The 13,899-nt window shown below is 40.0% G+C and overlaps 2 protein-coding genes across 6 annotated transcripts in view; one reads left to right on the top strand and one right to left on the bottom strand.

Moving 5' to 3' along the window:
- The window catches only part of LOC117211086 (follistatin-related protein 5-like), a 47,659-nt gene that overhangs the window by 2,848 nt on the left and 30,912 nt on the right, over window positions 1–13,899 (top strand). The gene's annotated exons all lie outside the window — the stretch shown is intronic.
- Window positions 2,529–13,515, bottom strand: LOC117211090 (acyl-CoA Delta(11) desaturase-like). 4 transcript variants are annotated; one of them, XM_033454672.1, is made up of 6 exons: window positions 13,228–13,515; window positions 5,880–6,125; window positions 5,226–5,356; window positions 4,934–5,139; window positions 4,364–4,546; window positions 2,529–4,242 (listed from the first exon to the last, which is right to left on the bottom strand). In XM_033454672.1, exons 2-6 carry the CDS (start codon window positions 6,091–6,093, stop codon window positions 3,978–3,980), a joined length of 999 nt encoding a protein of 332 aa, XP_033310563.1. In that variant the 5' UTR covers window positions 6,094–6,125; window positions 13,228–13,515; the 3' UTR covers window positions 2,529–3,977. The 4 variants fall into 4 exon arrangements, with proteins under 4 accessions (XP_033310563.1, XP_033310564.1, XP_033310562.1 ...); XM_033454673.1 differs by having other exon boundaries at window positions 5,880–6,108; XM_033454671.1 differs by having other exon boundaries at window positions 5,880–6,094; window positions 13,228–13,514.

The raw sequence follows: 13,899 nt of genomic DNA, 5'->3' as shown, positions 1-13,899 counted from the left end.
AACGAGCGCGCTTATGCTCGAAAGTAACTCCGTGCACCGCACACCACCGGTTCGCACATCGCATCACTCGCCAACTTGCAACCTATCCTCTTTCCTTCCCTTTCTTCCTCTTCTTTTTTTTCGAGCCGAGTCGGCTTTGAGTCGCCACTGCTCTCTACGCCATTATCACCGGCTTTTTGGTCGCCTTCGGAGCTCGATCCACATAATGCCTACGCTTTTACCTCTCTTTACGACCTACGAAACGAGCCGGAAATGTCACAGCCGCGGTTTGTCGTTCCCTTCTATTCTGGTTGTGCTTTAGCGCACGGTGTAATGTCTCCTTTGATCGTCTCTCAGTGGATCTCGCGTTCTTCCTTCCCTTTTGCTAGATTAAACCTCGAACTGTTGCTTCGAAAGTCGATCGTGATGATGCTTTTCCTTCTTTGATTCCATCGCAATATTCTATTTCTATGATACAGTTTCAAGGGGCGATCGTGTATTTTACGGATAGCAGTTGGTCTTTCGCCTCTGTTTTACCTCGTATATATGGGATCAGTAAGTAATAATGAAACCTGGACAGCTGCTGGTAAACTTTATTGGTGTATAAATGTAATTAAAATTTTAGTAAATGTGAGCATGAAATTGAGCGATCTAGTGTAATACTACTATATAATACTACGTAATTATACCCGTAAATATACATAAATTACACCCGTGCGTATAAATTCTTTTTTTAGAGACATATTTCGAAATAAGACCCGCTAATGCATAACTTAGGCACACGCTAACGTCTAATAACTAGTCTGATGTATCACCGTCAAGGCGTTAAGCTGTGCAAGACTGTGACCATATTTATAGTTATTGTAAGCCCGTACCGCGCTGTACAATCATAATTCTCTTCTAATTAAATCGTTAACTCCGCTGCAACGCGCTTCTTTTCAGTGACTCGAATTTTCTTGACAGTAAGTAATTCAAGAATAGTTGGTAGCATATATGAAGGAAGCTTACAAATTAGAAATGTAGAAATGCATATGGTCAAGAGAAGAACAATGAAACAAAGTAAATCTAATTTTTCCAGTCGTATCGGATCAACGAACGATCTTTCTCTGTACATATATGCGATTCAAATTTATTCCATCGCCTCGAGGCGACGGTAAAAGACACATCAGAGGCGCGCACAGACAGAATGTGTCTTATCGATCCGTTCTATTGCTAAGGTCATAACAAATTCATAGAGGAAAATACTCGACGATGCCGAGGGAATGGCAGAAATACACGGTGCATAGTGTGAGGACGCAGACACTGATTTCATCTCTTATCATTAATCAATACACGAGAGAATTACCGGAGAAACGTAGAAAAGTGATTCTCCGCGAAATCGTTTCCGACTAAGGTATAACCGTAATTGAAGGTAATCAGAATCGATAAATGTTATATCCGAATAGGATCGTAAAAAAACGTTAATTTTCCATGACATCCTTGTTTGAATAGAAATACCCTTAGCTCGATATGAGAGCAATGATTCATCCCTCTGTTTGAGCTACTTTGCATTTTAATTTAGACGACAAATTTTCCCCAACGAATTATTGCGTGATTTTTTAGAAATACATTTTTACGTCTCTGAAATATAACATTCATCGATTACCATTTTCCATTTTTAGCGCATTCTTCTTCCAAAACGATGATACTGCGTAGCTAATAAAAAAACTAGTCTCTACGCTGTTATTATCGGCTACCTATCATCCGAGAATAACTGTCGAAGATAAAAATACTATAGGCCAGTAGCCGTACATACGGTGAAACAATGTCCTGTCCAGCTATAAATATGAAAAGTCGCTATAACTGCGCTGCCTTCGTGTCATACTTATGGAAACTCGTAGTGTATTTTTGCCCGACTTTACGATAGCCTGTAGTTTCGTGCAATGTTTTCTTTCTTTCTTTTTTTCCTTCCCTCTCTGTCTGCCTAAAAATAAACGGGGGTGGTACCAACGGTAATCTAAAACATAGATGAACAATATCGTAGAACGAACACGTGGAGAGCAGAAATGCCGCCGGTATTTATAAAGCGTGTAATCTATGCGCGATATCTATCGCGTAGCTAATACAAATCTGCGAAATATTACACGATTGCAAACACGACCGGTTACGTGTTTTCTCAGTACGGCGAGCAGCCAGCATGTAATTACTACATCGTTAAAGCTTCAGTAACCGTTGTTGCACCGATAATTAATTTCCGCCGTTTCGTTGAATAATTCGTGCGATATGCAAGCGCCGCGTGTCGGAACGCGACGAGTGAAAGTGGCTGCCGCGTGTACGCAAAATACGCGCGACCATCATTACCGAACACGGACCAATAATGATCACCTGATGAAAATTTACACGAGCCTCATGCATACCAAACGCGGAACGTGCCGAAATTATCTGAAATCGTTTCGTTTTCGACGATTGCATGCTCGTTAATTAACATTGGTTTAGGCTCGATTAGAAGCGTTTTGCCTCTGATTAATCGATGTTAAAGTCTATTTATTGCCGAGAAATTGACGCTTATTCCTCGATAATTCTACGAAAGAAGTGACATTTTAAGGGACAAAGAGATGGACAACACAGAGTACCAACCGGAAATAACCGTGCTGTATATGGGTGTACGCCCGAATACATAGGCTAAACACGGTTCATTACTGCAGCATTCATTACGTACCTTCCGAAACGACGACCCTTCGTTGGTGCTTTCACCGTTAAAGCAAGGTAGAACAAGGTCGCTTTTCGACAACTCTTACAGACTTCTTGAATAAATGAACAACGCGATGCGTAACAAGCCCCGCTATCGTATTTTCGAAAATGCTCTTGAAACGTTACTTTTCACGTTCAGAAATATAGTAGTATAGTACATGGTATCGAATAAATAATTTTCACGTCCTATATAACGCTGTGGCAGAATTTGGAGCTTGCAAACGGTGAACCCTGTTTAAAGTTTGTTGTCAGCTCAGCGCTGACGGTTGTGTGTGCTACAACGGGAAATTCGTAAAGTTCCTTGGTAAAGTAAGCCTTATTTCGTTTCATTTGCAAATGCTATTTGCATTTCGAGACGAACTTCCGTGAAGGTATTCTGTTCGTTTTCGTTTCATTCGTTGTACTCTGTAGCACGCTACAGTATATAGTATACCATCGTAAATATTCAATATCCTCGCTAATTAACGTGAATCTATCTCGATTACTTTCTACGACCAACGAACGAATGTTTTTTCAGCGTCATTTAATATTTGAACAGATTGCCCGATTTCGCTGTGATCGGTTTCATTATAAAAACACTCGCGGTGGCTTTAATTGGAGAGAAACATAAGTACGGTAGATACACGTAGAGGAAACTATTTGTTCCTACATAAACATCGGCCTAGCATTATACGCGTACGTGTTCACCCATATACCTGACCTGGCCTGATACGCGATGCGAAAACGCGCTAAATAAACCTGGAATGATAACAGCAAAAGGATTCGCGTGACGTCCGAAGCATATAAATCCCTCTACAAATACGAAAATATACAAAAACATTTAAATAAAAAGAATATTTCCACCCCACATTTTTGCTTTATAAAAATAATATTTGGTATTCGAGGCTGCCGTTTTTTCTTCTTGCAGTCATATAAAAAAACTTAGTATGTATAGTAAATGGACGCGATACAGTGAGATCGCAAAATCGGTCAGTAGAATATATAACACAGTTGAAATATGTAATTTGAAGGACATAAGCAATTACCCAGAGCTTCGTCCAGGATTATACTATGTCGACTCAGGATCAGTTCAAATTTTACAAAATTCTGACTTCTATCAATTTTATGACTTATCATTGTACTGTCAGAAATTTCAGAAAGCTGACGTACGTAAGTGCCAGCGTGCATACAAAATGCACATAACCCTAGCTGCAGTTAGATCAACTAGTGACCCTATTTTAACGCTTCGTTTTACGACCTGGCTATATCGCTCCCGATACGAAATCTTCTCAGTGTCTCCGATGTCCCCAAAGGCTGTCCGTTCCATCGCCCTTCTTCAGTATCGTTCGATCGACCAGCTCTTTCTTCGGTGTTTTTAAATTGTACGCCAAGCCTAAGCGCGCCATCAGCTCTATAAAACCGGTGGTAGGATTCAGGCCATATGCGCCCAGTTCCGCAGCCTTGTAATCCCACGGGAAAGAATGATGGTAATTATGCCAACCTTCACCCAGCGCGAAGAAAGAAACGGTTGGGTTTTCCGTTGGCTTGACCCTCCTGCAGCCGAGTAGAAACGAGGTTAAATCGCGTTTGAAAAACGGCTCCGTCGTCGTTCGCAAGTTTTAATTAACTTGGCCCCGTGATCAGGTAGCGCGGAGTGAGTCGCGCCAAAACTTGCCTGTTATACGGTCGATTTCCCCACATGTGGGCGAAACTGTTCACGATAAAAGTGGCGTGCAACGACCAGACGTAGCGAATGAGCATCGCATGAACACTTATGAACCACGTTTCGCTCCACACGAACACCGGCAACAATATCGGCAGTACGAAGCACAGCGAAACCATGATGACCTCGTAATACCTGCAATGAGATAGCAAAATGTCCAAATGACCGCGTTTCACGGTTTGACTAGCCGCGACGAAATGTAATTCACGTTGTTTTAACGCGAACGAGATCTTGGAAGCTCCCATGGCTCGGCTTCCGGTAACATGAACACAAATTCGTCGGCTCTCATTTCCGAGTTACGTGTCCTTTCAGTGAAATATTTCGATGCTTTGATACGGTGTAGCTTTATCAAAATTCCTAAGGAACGCGAAGCTAATCATAAGCTCGTAAAGGAACGAGGAAATTCATGAATCCATTAGAACAGGACTGATATCTTTGAATTACCACTGTAAACATGAAGATGAGCGAGCACGTTCCGACAGCCGTACGTGTAGGCAAACTAGCTTAGAGGAAATATCTTACTTGTCAAAGAATTTTATTACAGGATCCGCAGTGATGTCGCTCATATCGATTTTACTGCCGTATTCTTTCACGGCTGGATGCCTTTTAACCATCAGCCAGCCGATATGAGAGAAGAAAAATCCACGGGTCGCGTCGTGCGGGTCTGCATTTGTTTCTGTGTATCTGTGATGCGTCCTGTGATCTCGTATCCATTTATAAAAATGCGTCTAATCGAACAAGAAACATCTATGAAATTATTGCTCGAGACACTTCCTCGAGCGTGAACACAGAAAGTTGGAAGGGATTAACCTACCTGACCAGCCATGCAATATAAGTAAGCAAGAAATATTCGCAGAGGAATCTTGGCGGAATAACTTTTATGCGCCCACAGGCGATGAGCTCCTGCTGTTATTCCCAAACCAGCCACGACACCGTACGCAAAACCTTCAGGATGATGTAATATAAAAAGCATGAAAAATTTGTCGCAAGTCGATGATACGTTAACGTCTATGCTACGATCCTTCAATATTTATATCTCAGTTTCGTTTTCGTTTCAGCCAAGAGGGTTTTTGATATTTAAAAAGTATATACGTTTAGCATGAAATCGAAATGGAGAGTCACGCATATCGATACTTAATTTCTTAATTGATCTTCCATTTAATAAATTTCTTAACTTCTTACTTTCTTCAAGCTTAAAAGATTTTCTAAGGGATAAAGGAATATTTGGGCGAGAAGAGCGCAGGATGCTTAAATCTCAAGCTTGCAGATTGAAAGAAAAGGATAGAATCGAGAGAAAAATGGGATAAAAATCGATTTTCCAGCAAACTCAAATGTTTGATGCGTCAATAAATGGTTTGTTTGAAATTCTGAATGGATAAAAATAAAAGAGGTAGAATGAAGGAAATTTGAAAAAGGAGAAAAGCGAATTTCCGGTACGAAGTAGAAACGAGTCACGATATGTACTTACTCCAAATCCACGTCCAAAGCTTGGCATCTCGATAACCGCTCACGAAACCGTAAACGGCGAGGAAATGAAGCACAATGATACCAATCACATTTCGCCATATTATCCGTTGGCTGGCCGAGGTTCGTACTGGCAGTGGAAGCGGTTCCACGTCCTTCTCCATCGTCTGATTCGCCTCCTTCTTTTCTTCGTACCATGTTACCGTGGTGGTACACATTCTTGAAAGGAGATGCTACTCGATTTTCGTTCCTAATTTGAAAATTGATAGATACGCGTGCTAAAACGCCGATAGAAATGATCCTCTCCCCGGTCTCCGATCAAATTTTACGACCAGCCTTCGTGTAAAATTTCTGTTCGTTAAATATATTACCGATACTCTAATTATCTTACTATGGTCGCATTAATTAATTAACGTGATTAACCATTAAGCCAGCGATATGACTATAAATTACACGTACAATATAAAGGCAGTAATTGCATCCACTTCGGTTACATCATCGATTCTCGCTTCTCTGCATAAAGGATAGAAACATGCGTTGCTATATAGCTGCACATATTCTACCAAGCTTCACGGGCGCGTAACCCGTTCGATAGGCGTAATTTGTCAGATATAAGGAAGTTAACCATCTCTTTTACGAGGCATTTTGCATTCGCGGTGGAAGAAAGTGTAAGGTCTGGGACGAATCGCGCGAGCCCACGCTGCTTGATAGACTTATATAAATTTTGTAGAAATACACTCGCGAGCCTGTGAAATAAATCACGACTGAAGTTTTCAAGAAGCGATAAGCACTCTTAATAATCTCCGTTTAATTGAACGCTCGTTTAATTCCAGAACTAAAATAAACTCCGAAGTCGTTCCAGGGGCCATTTTTCATTCACGGCAATTGCTGTTCGCTAAACAATCGAATCGAATTGCTGCGTAAACGAGATAAAATAAATAATGTTTTCTACGTTACAATTGGCTCTGTCTATTAGATTACCCGTCTTGCGAAATTTGTACGATTTGCTCCGGGACGAATATCGTAAGTAACTGAATCGATCTGAAATGGCGTGGAAAGATCTTGAATAGCGCTGGCGATTTTATATATAAATGTTGTCGCCCGTACACCAAGAAAGTATCTGTTAATCTCTGGTAATCTTTATTACCACTTGCACGACAGAAGCTAGTATTTCCAGACGGCGAACAAATCGACCGCTTATCCTTACAATTACGAGTAGATTTTCAACGATTTTACAACACGATCCAATTATTTACAGAGAATGTTTATTTTCAGGACTGTGATTTCTTGAATTGTGAAACAAATTTCTTTTTCCTTTTTATAAATTATTAGAGAAATTTTACAACTCAAGCCAACGAGATCTTTTGCGTATGAAATAGTTGTTCTCTTTGAACATAGTGTGTAAGATACAAATAAAAAAGCCACGTCTTTATTTCAGCTATAAATCCCCATCCATTTGAAAAACAATCAATTCTATATTTTTATATTCCATATCCGTTTGTTTCAAGTTTAAATTGCAAACTAATTGGCACTGCCACTCAAAGTGAAAGAAAGAACGAGCATTTAGTGACGTTGCACGAATTTTACGTCGAGCACCCGGATTCAATCAAAAGTTTAATGCATTCTAAAACAATTTCGTACAACGTGAATTATTCCAGAGTGAAATTAGAAGACAAAGAGAGCGGTGCCAAGATTCTCAAGATTCTTTATCATTTCTATTATCACCTCTATTATCGCTTTAAAATGAAATTGCCTCGTGAGGGCGGGAATTTTATTAACCGTTTTTGTTGTTGGAACGTGGTCGAAACGCATTTGGGCAGATGTCCGGCTTTATATTAATAATTCAATAACACCGATGACACATATGCGACTCTGTGTCCGCTGCATGTGATCGGAGCATAAAGCTACATGGCGGACATCTGCGACTTCCGGGCGCACGCTGCGCGGAAAAGATATTCAACGATATATGGAAAGTTTCCTGTTCCTTAACCGATACGTATGTTCGTAACAGTTTGACGTCGAACCAGTTACGATTCCAGGCATTCTATACAATCGTCCTATAGATTTATAGATTATGGAAGGTCTGTCGACCCTCCTTAGTTAAAATCTAGCATTTCTTCGATCTTGGTTATCTAGCATTTGGCATATTTGTGGTTCTTTGCGGGTTTCAATCGCGTTTTTGTTAGTATGCCGCGCTTTGTTCCAACATTTTATCGACATTCCGCTTCATTTCTTCAGGGCAAAGCGGAAAACTTTATTTCCCTTGAATCGCGTTTTAAAGCCATTTTATGGTGATACGTAAGTGTAAACGATTTTATGAGAAATTTTCTGTTGGATTTTTATCAAAGTACGTTCTTTTGATAAGTCAGTCACACAAAGACAGACGAATTACATAAATCTTTGCGTACTGTATATCGATCACTGTATATTGTGACATAAACAGACATTTTACATTAATCTCTACCTTAAATACATGTCTGCCGACCGATCGAAATGATTGCCGACGTTTCATCATTTTTTCGTGTTTTTCGTACTCTTCGATGCATTTCTGACATACACACACACAATTGCGATTAATTCGGTTGGTCTTAATGTACGTTTCACAAATCCGTATGCAACAAAATTCATATATTCAACCTGCTAATCTCTTTGGTCATTAAATGATTACGCGTGTTACTCCACACGGTGTTCTATTCCAATCCAGCATCTTTCGAAATTCGAGGAACCGTGATTTACGGTACGCCGCGCATAGCGAGCATCAAACCGAGCCTGCCCTGCTTTCGCTCGTAAAATTGCGTCTTTCGACATCGACGGCAATTTCCTTTTCGTTTTCTATGCCAGTTCATAAAAATAGGTGCGTCGATCCGTGGTCGCGTACCCATATAACGACGACCACGTATGATGGACCGTCGAACGACACTATCGTCGAAACTGACACAAGTGCACGTTCGCTGAAATTATCGTCCGTTTTCGCGTTGTTCGTTCACGATGCAACGAAACCCTGCCTGTAGCAACGATGTCATCCATGATAACGTCCCTGACAAATTCAATTGAATTTTCACCGTTAATGCGAGCGAGGTCGCGAACAGGTTTAAAATTGATATTGTTGCGGAAATAGAATATTGCGACACTTAGGCCTTTCTATTAACTTTTAGAAGGAATTGGATATATTCTTTCATTTTATCATTTGGATATATTCTTTCATATATTATCATTTTCGTGCCAATTTATAGAAGATTCAAGAAAATTAAAATTCTCTTTAAAAATCCTGAGAATCTACTTTGAAAACTGAAAGTCTAAATATATTTAAAATCCTAAAGTTTACCAGGTCACCCTTTAATCAAGAACTTTTATAATTAAAGAATTAAAAGTTGATGAAGACAAATCAATTTTAGTTAGGATGATTATAGTTCTTGCTAGTGTAACAATTTTTATAGGTAACGAATATGGAACGAAATGACACATTTAAAAATAGGCCATTTATTAAAAATCATGGACGAGTCGTTGGGAATCGGGCGACGAGATAATTTTAAGTTAACCTTTCGAGGTGAATTTTTCTTCGCGCTATTTAGTTGATGAAACAAATTCCTGCGTGATTTCCATTTCCTAATTGTTACATGAAAAGTTATAAAGACCGTGAATGTTTATACAAATTTCAATTATTCTGAACACGATTAAAATGGAAATTAAGCGGATATTTATTTTAATCATTAAATTTCACATCGCTACGCGTCTAATATTTTTATTGTATTTCTATATATTGTTTGCGTTACGTGTATTTTTACATCTTTTGACTTTATGGGTAATAAATAAATACCTAAACATCAGCAGTCTAAATAGAATAAATTAGCAACTTCCTAACAGTTATCTCAGGACGTCTTGTCCCATTAGTCTCGAAATGCTTAGACTCTAAATCCTCTCATTCGATTAACATTTCGCAAACAAACCATTGCAAAAGTTTATCTAATCGAGAACATCCTGTCGAAATATCGTACTGTCGAAATCTCTCGAGCGAGTTTTTGCATTCTCTTCCAATCGCTTCGCTTCATATCCCGACTTCCGGTATCAACGTAGCACGAACACGCGGTGATACCACCGTGACTATTCGCAGATATTAAATCCATGCTCGATTGCCTCAAGCTAGTGGATAACACTACGCTACAACGCTATGGGTAACGCTTTGCAATTATCTTCATCTGTTAATGATGCTTTTGCGATTTGTGTAACCAGCAGGGTCATAATGGGAGTAACAGAGGAAATTGCAGCTTGAGAAACGCGCCACGAATTTCCGCGGACGTTCGTTCGTTAGCGAAGAAGAAGAATCGGAGGAACGGCGTGGATGAGCGCGAAAGTAAGTTTCCGGAGAACGGGTTTAACGTTTGTTAATGCCTTGGATCTTTTTACGAACAGGGTTGAAGGGTTGATAATGAGTGAAAGCTACAAATTGGTAACGGCGAATCTATTTATCTTTCTTATACGGCTGATTCCGAAATTGCGATCCAACTACACGTTATTCGTCACGTAAAAATAGATCAAAGTATAAAATAACATTTTTTCATACAACGCTTTGTTTTCGGAAAAATCAAATATGAAAATTGAGCGGATAATGGCATAGTATGCTATAGCTCACAAAACTATATCATATATGATGTATACATATGTCGCAGACCAATTACACCTAATGAAATCACGAAGTTGTGGACTTCGTAACGATAGGTTTCATTAGAACCGGTTCATTTTTTCCAACAATAATTTAAGACTGCATTTTCTCAAAAAGAAAACGTGCTATGAAAAAGTGTTATTCTACATTTTAACTTATTTTTACGCGAAAAGGTACGTCCTTCTCCGATTACTCTGTATCATCCATCTTTCTCATTTCTCTATTCGGGAGTAATCGCTTTCTCGCTGAGAAAATGTTTGACAATCCATTAAATCGATCGAGTCGTAAAGAAATGGCGTTATTAGTCACACCGTCTAAGCTAAGTACTTTAAAAGAAACGAATGCTTGGGCAAGCGTTACAAGTCATTTGACCGGCATAACGCGTGTAATTTCGACTATGCACGTTAAGTAAGAGATACTTTCGATTTTTCTATATATCTACATTCCCTAACCATCACTCAAAACTTTCGATATTTTTTATATTTCTAGTAATATTAAGGAACGTGAGCAAACCTTAGTAGCAAAGACTACTATTATTATTAAAGTGAAACATAGTGAATTATCTCACTACATTCTGTGCAATAAGAGCAATAAACCATTAAAATACATAGATCGAGTTTAGAGCGGATGAAAGATTGGTACCCGAAAGCGTGATAGTGCTGAAAGATTTGTGCAGGATATTGCGTTCTATTGTAGCTGGAATATTTGTCGCCCCGCAGGAAATGGATTCTCCGAATAAAAGATAACGCGCTGTATGCGCGCAAATACAAAAATGAAAACATAGCGCAGCGAAAATTTCATTTCCTAATATTCTACTCATGGAACGTGATGAAGGAAGTTACAATAGAAACTACCCAATCCATTAATGAAATTGATTGAATTTTATCGATTTTCTCTAAAGTACCTGTATAGATGGTAATTAATCGAGGTTAAATTACTGTAAAAACTTTCCATCCCATGTTGCATGTTGCTGCCAAAACGAGCTTCCCCGTTTTCGTATGCGGCGTTCTAGTGGTAACGAAACAACGTGGTATAAACTCTGGGTTTGTAAACGCTTCCGTTCGAGTTATAATCTTTCAAAGTTCCAGCATCACGGAAAATGTTCGTAGTGGCTTGTTCCAGGGTAGATACAAGCTTCGTAACATCGCTTCGTCTCCTATATTGCTGAACGCCCCGAACATTCGAAAATTCTCTGGCTGCTTCGGATCGTTTGACAAACATCCACAATATGCTGGCGCGGATATAGTAAATTAATAACCGATATTCCATAAATCTAATGTTTGAGATATGCTCAAAGCAACTGGTCCGCTAATGCAGTGTTTAATAACTCGTACTATGGATTTCAACGACGAAAAATATTATTTATGCACGTATAGGTAAAGATACATAATTGCAAACGCGTTGATTGCAGAAGTAAAGAGAATACAAATTTAGAATTAAATACCTCATTAGGGAATTACTTGCATAACCATCAGCAATTCTGTACGATCATTATAGAACCGATCAAAATACATACACAAATATACATATTGCTTCGGTATCGCGTACCGACTTTAATGAGCAAATTAGGATTCTAACTGGTTTGTCGGAGTACAGACTCGTCTATGTACCTAACTACCTGGAATACCAAGCAACCGTATCTATAAAACGAGATTGATGTCTCGTACTGTCATTATCAATTAACCGAATTATCATGATTTTAAATGCAATGGAATCGTTTTCTATTTCCAAGCGTTTTAACTTACTTCGTTTATCCGGGCTAGCGGTTCTTGTTTCAAGTTGTTTCGGGACACGAAATTTCACCGTTTCATTCATAGTATTGTATACCCTGTTAAGGCAATATTGAATGATTCGGTATATGCTTGTGTCATGGATACGTAGAATGGTCTAATTTACTTGATATTTATTCATCAATGGTCATCAACGTTTAAACTAGCGGCTGGCTAATCCTTTAATAGCGCATCATTTATCAAATGTTAATGACTGTACACTAGCTTATCAAACACTCGGTCGAAACCACTGTATTAGCTGTTACGAATTATCAAGCTACGCACACGTGTTATTCGTTAAATATATCGCAATGAAGCATCATCTATCGATTATCGATAATTGCCAAAGACGTTAGCCTGTTTTCAACGCGCCGAACACGGCATACCTTATAGCACGGGTGGTTTAAACGTAACGATTACACGTAACGGCATCACATGGTTAAATAATCGTTTCAAAGGAAGATCCACAAAGTTATTACTTCTATCTATCACGCGTATATTTACATGCTGACTGTACGCACGTACATCCTTAATTTGTCGCAATTAGTTCACTCTGCGAGAAACTCTCGAAACGAGTATTCTCGATATTCGATCCTCTTCCTACTTTTTTTATTCCCTGTTTTGCCTCCTAGTCTAATTGCGTGTCAATCGTAGCGGCTAATTGCTAGCGCTGGAAAACCGGGTAGCTGACGTTATTCTGGCTCGTAATCAGAGAGGAACATTTTCGTGGAACGGCGAAGTCTCGACAGTCTCGTCTGCTAGCTAAACGACGGTAGCCGTCCAACTCATCGTACACACCGGTGTGCTTAAGTATCAGTAATCGATACATCTTGTCTGCGCCGATGTCACCGCGAACACCGGAGACCGGAGTAACATCGAGGACCGTCAAGCTACTCGGTGTACTTCGGGTTCTCTCTACTCACCCGCCGTGTCGGCCGACTACCAGCCACTTAGAAAGCCAGTTAAACACCACAGCACTAGCACTACCGGTGCGACGCGTGTCATCGAACTTGTCGATAACGTTTCACAGCGATTCCCTTGGTGGCCAGCCGTTTATAAAGTGCCCCCTAATCTCCTGACGTGTTCGTTCATTGTTAGATGCCTGTCCAACTATCAATGCCTCTCGAGTTGCTTGGAGGGGAGAGTGCCAACTATACCCGATAATCCATAGTTTCTGAGACGCGTGGTGGTAGGCCCCGTCTGGAAAACAGGGAGGAAAACGAGTCACTCCGGCCGTTTCAACTCCTACTCCTTCTTCCTCCTCGATCTCCTGTAATCTCGTTCCCCCGAGTCTTCCACATCCTGCTGTGCACAGGGGGTTATGTATCGTCGTATACACGGTATATATACGTATACTGGCTCGCGTCTAGACGAGCGTCTACACGAAACACACGTACCGACGTTTCGTATTTTTCCTGTTATGGCGAAGCCATTTCGCATCTCGCTTATCTTCGCCGAACTATTGCCCTCGTATACGCGCCCCTCTTTTTGGATTCCCCGCTATTTATCTAAACGTCGGCGTGGTCGCGGGTGGAAGAAGCTGTCTGCATTTCCGACTATGATCGAACGAGATTTTGTCGAGATTGTCGGAGTCA

This window comes from Bombus bifarius, unplaced genomic scaffold (assembly GCF_011952205.1).
Source record: "Bombus bifarius isolate JDL3187 unplaced genomic scaffold, Bbif_JDL3187 scf7180000008216, whole genome shotgun sequence".
NCBI classification, from domain to species: Eukaryota; Metazoa; Arthropoda; class Insecta; order Hymenoptera; family Apidae; genus Bombus; species Bombus bifarius.
Note: the sequence above shows the minus strand (reverse complement) of the source record. Positions and strands in the feature narration are given on the sequence as shown.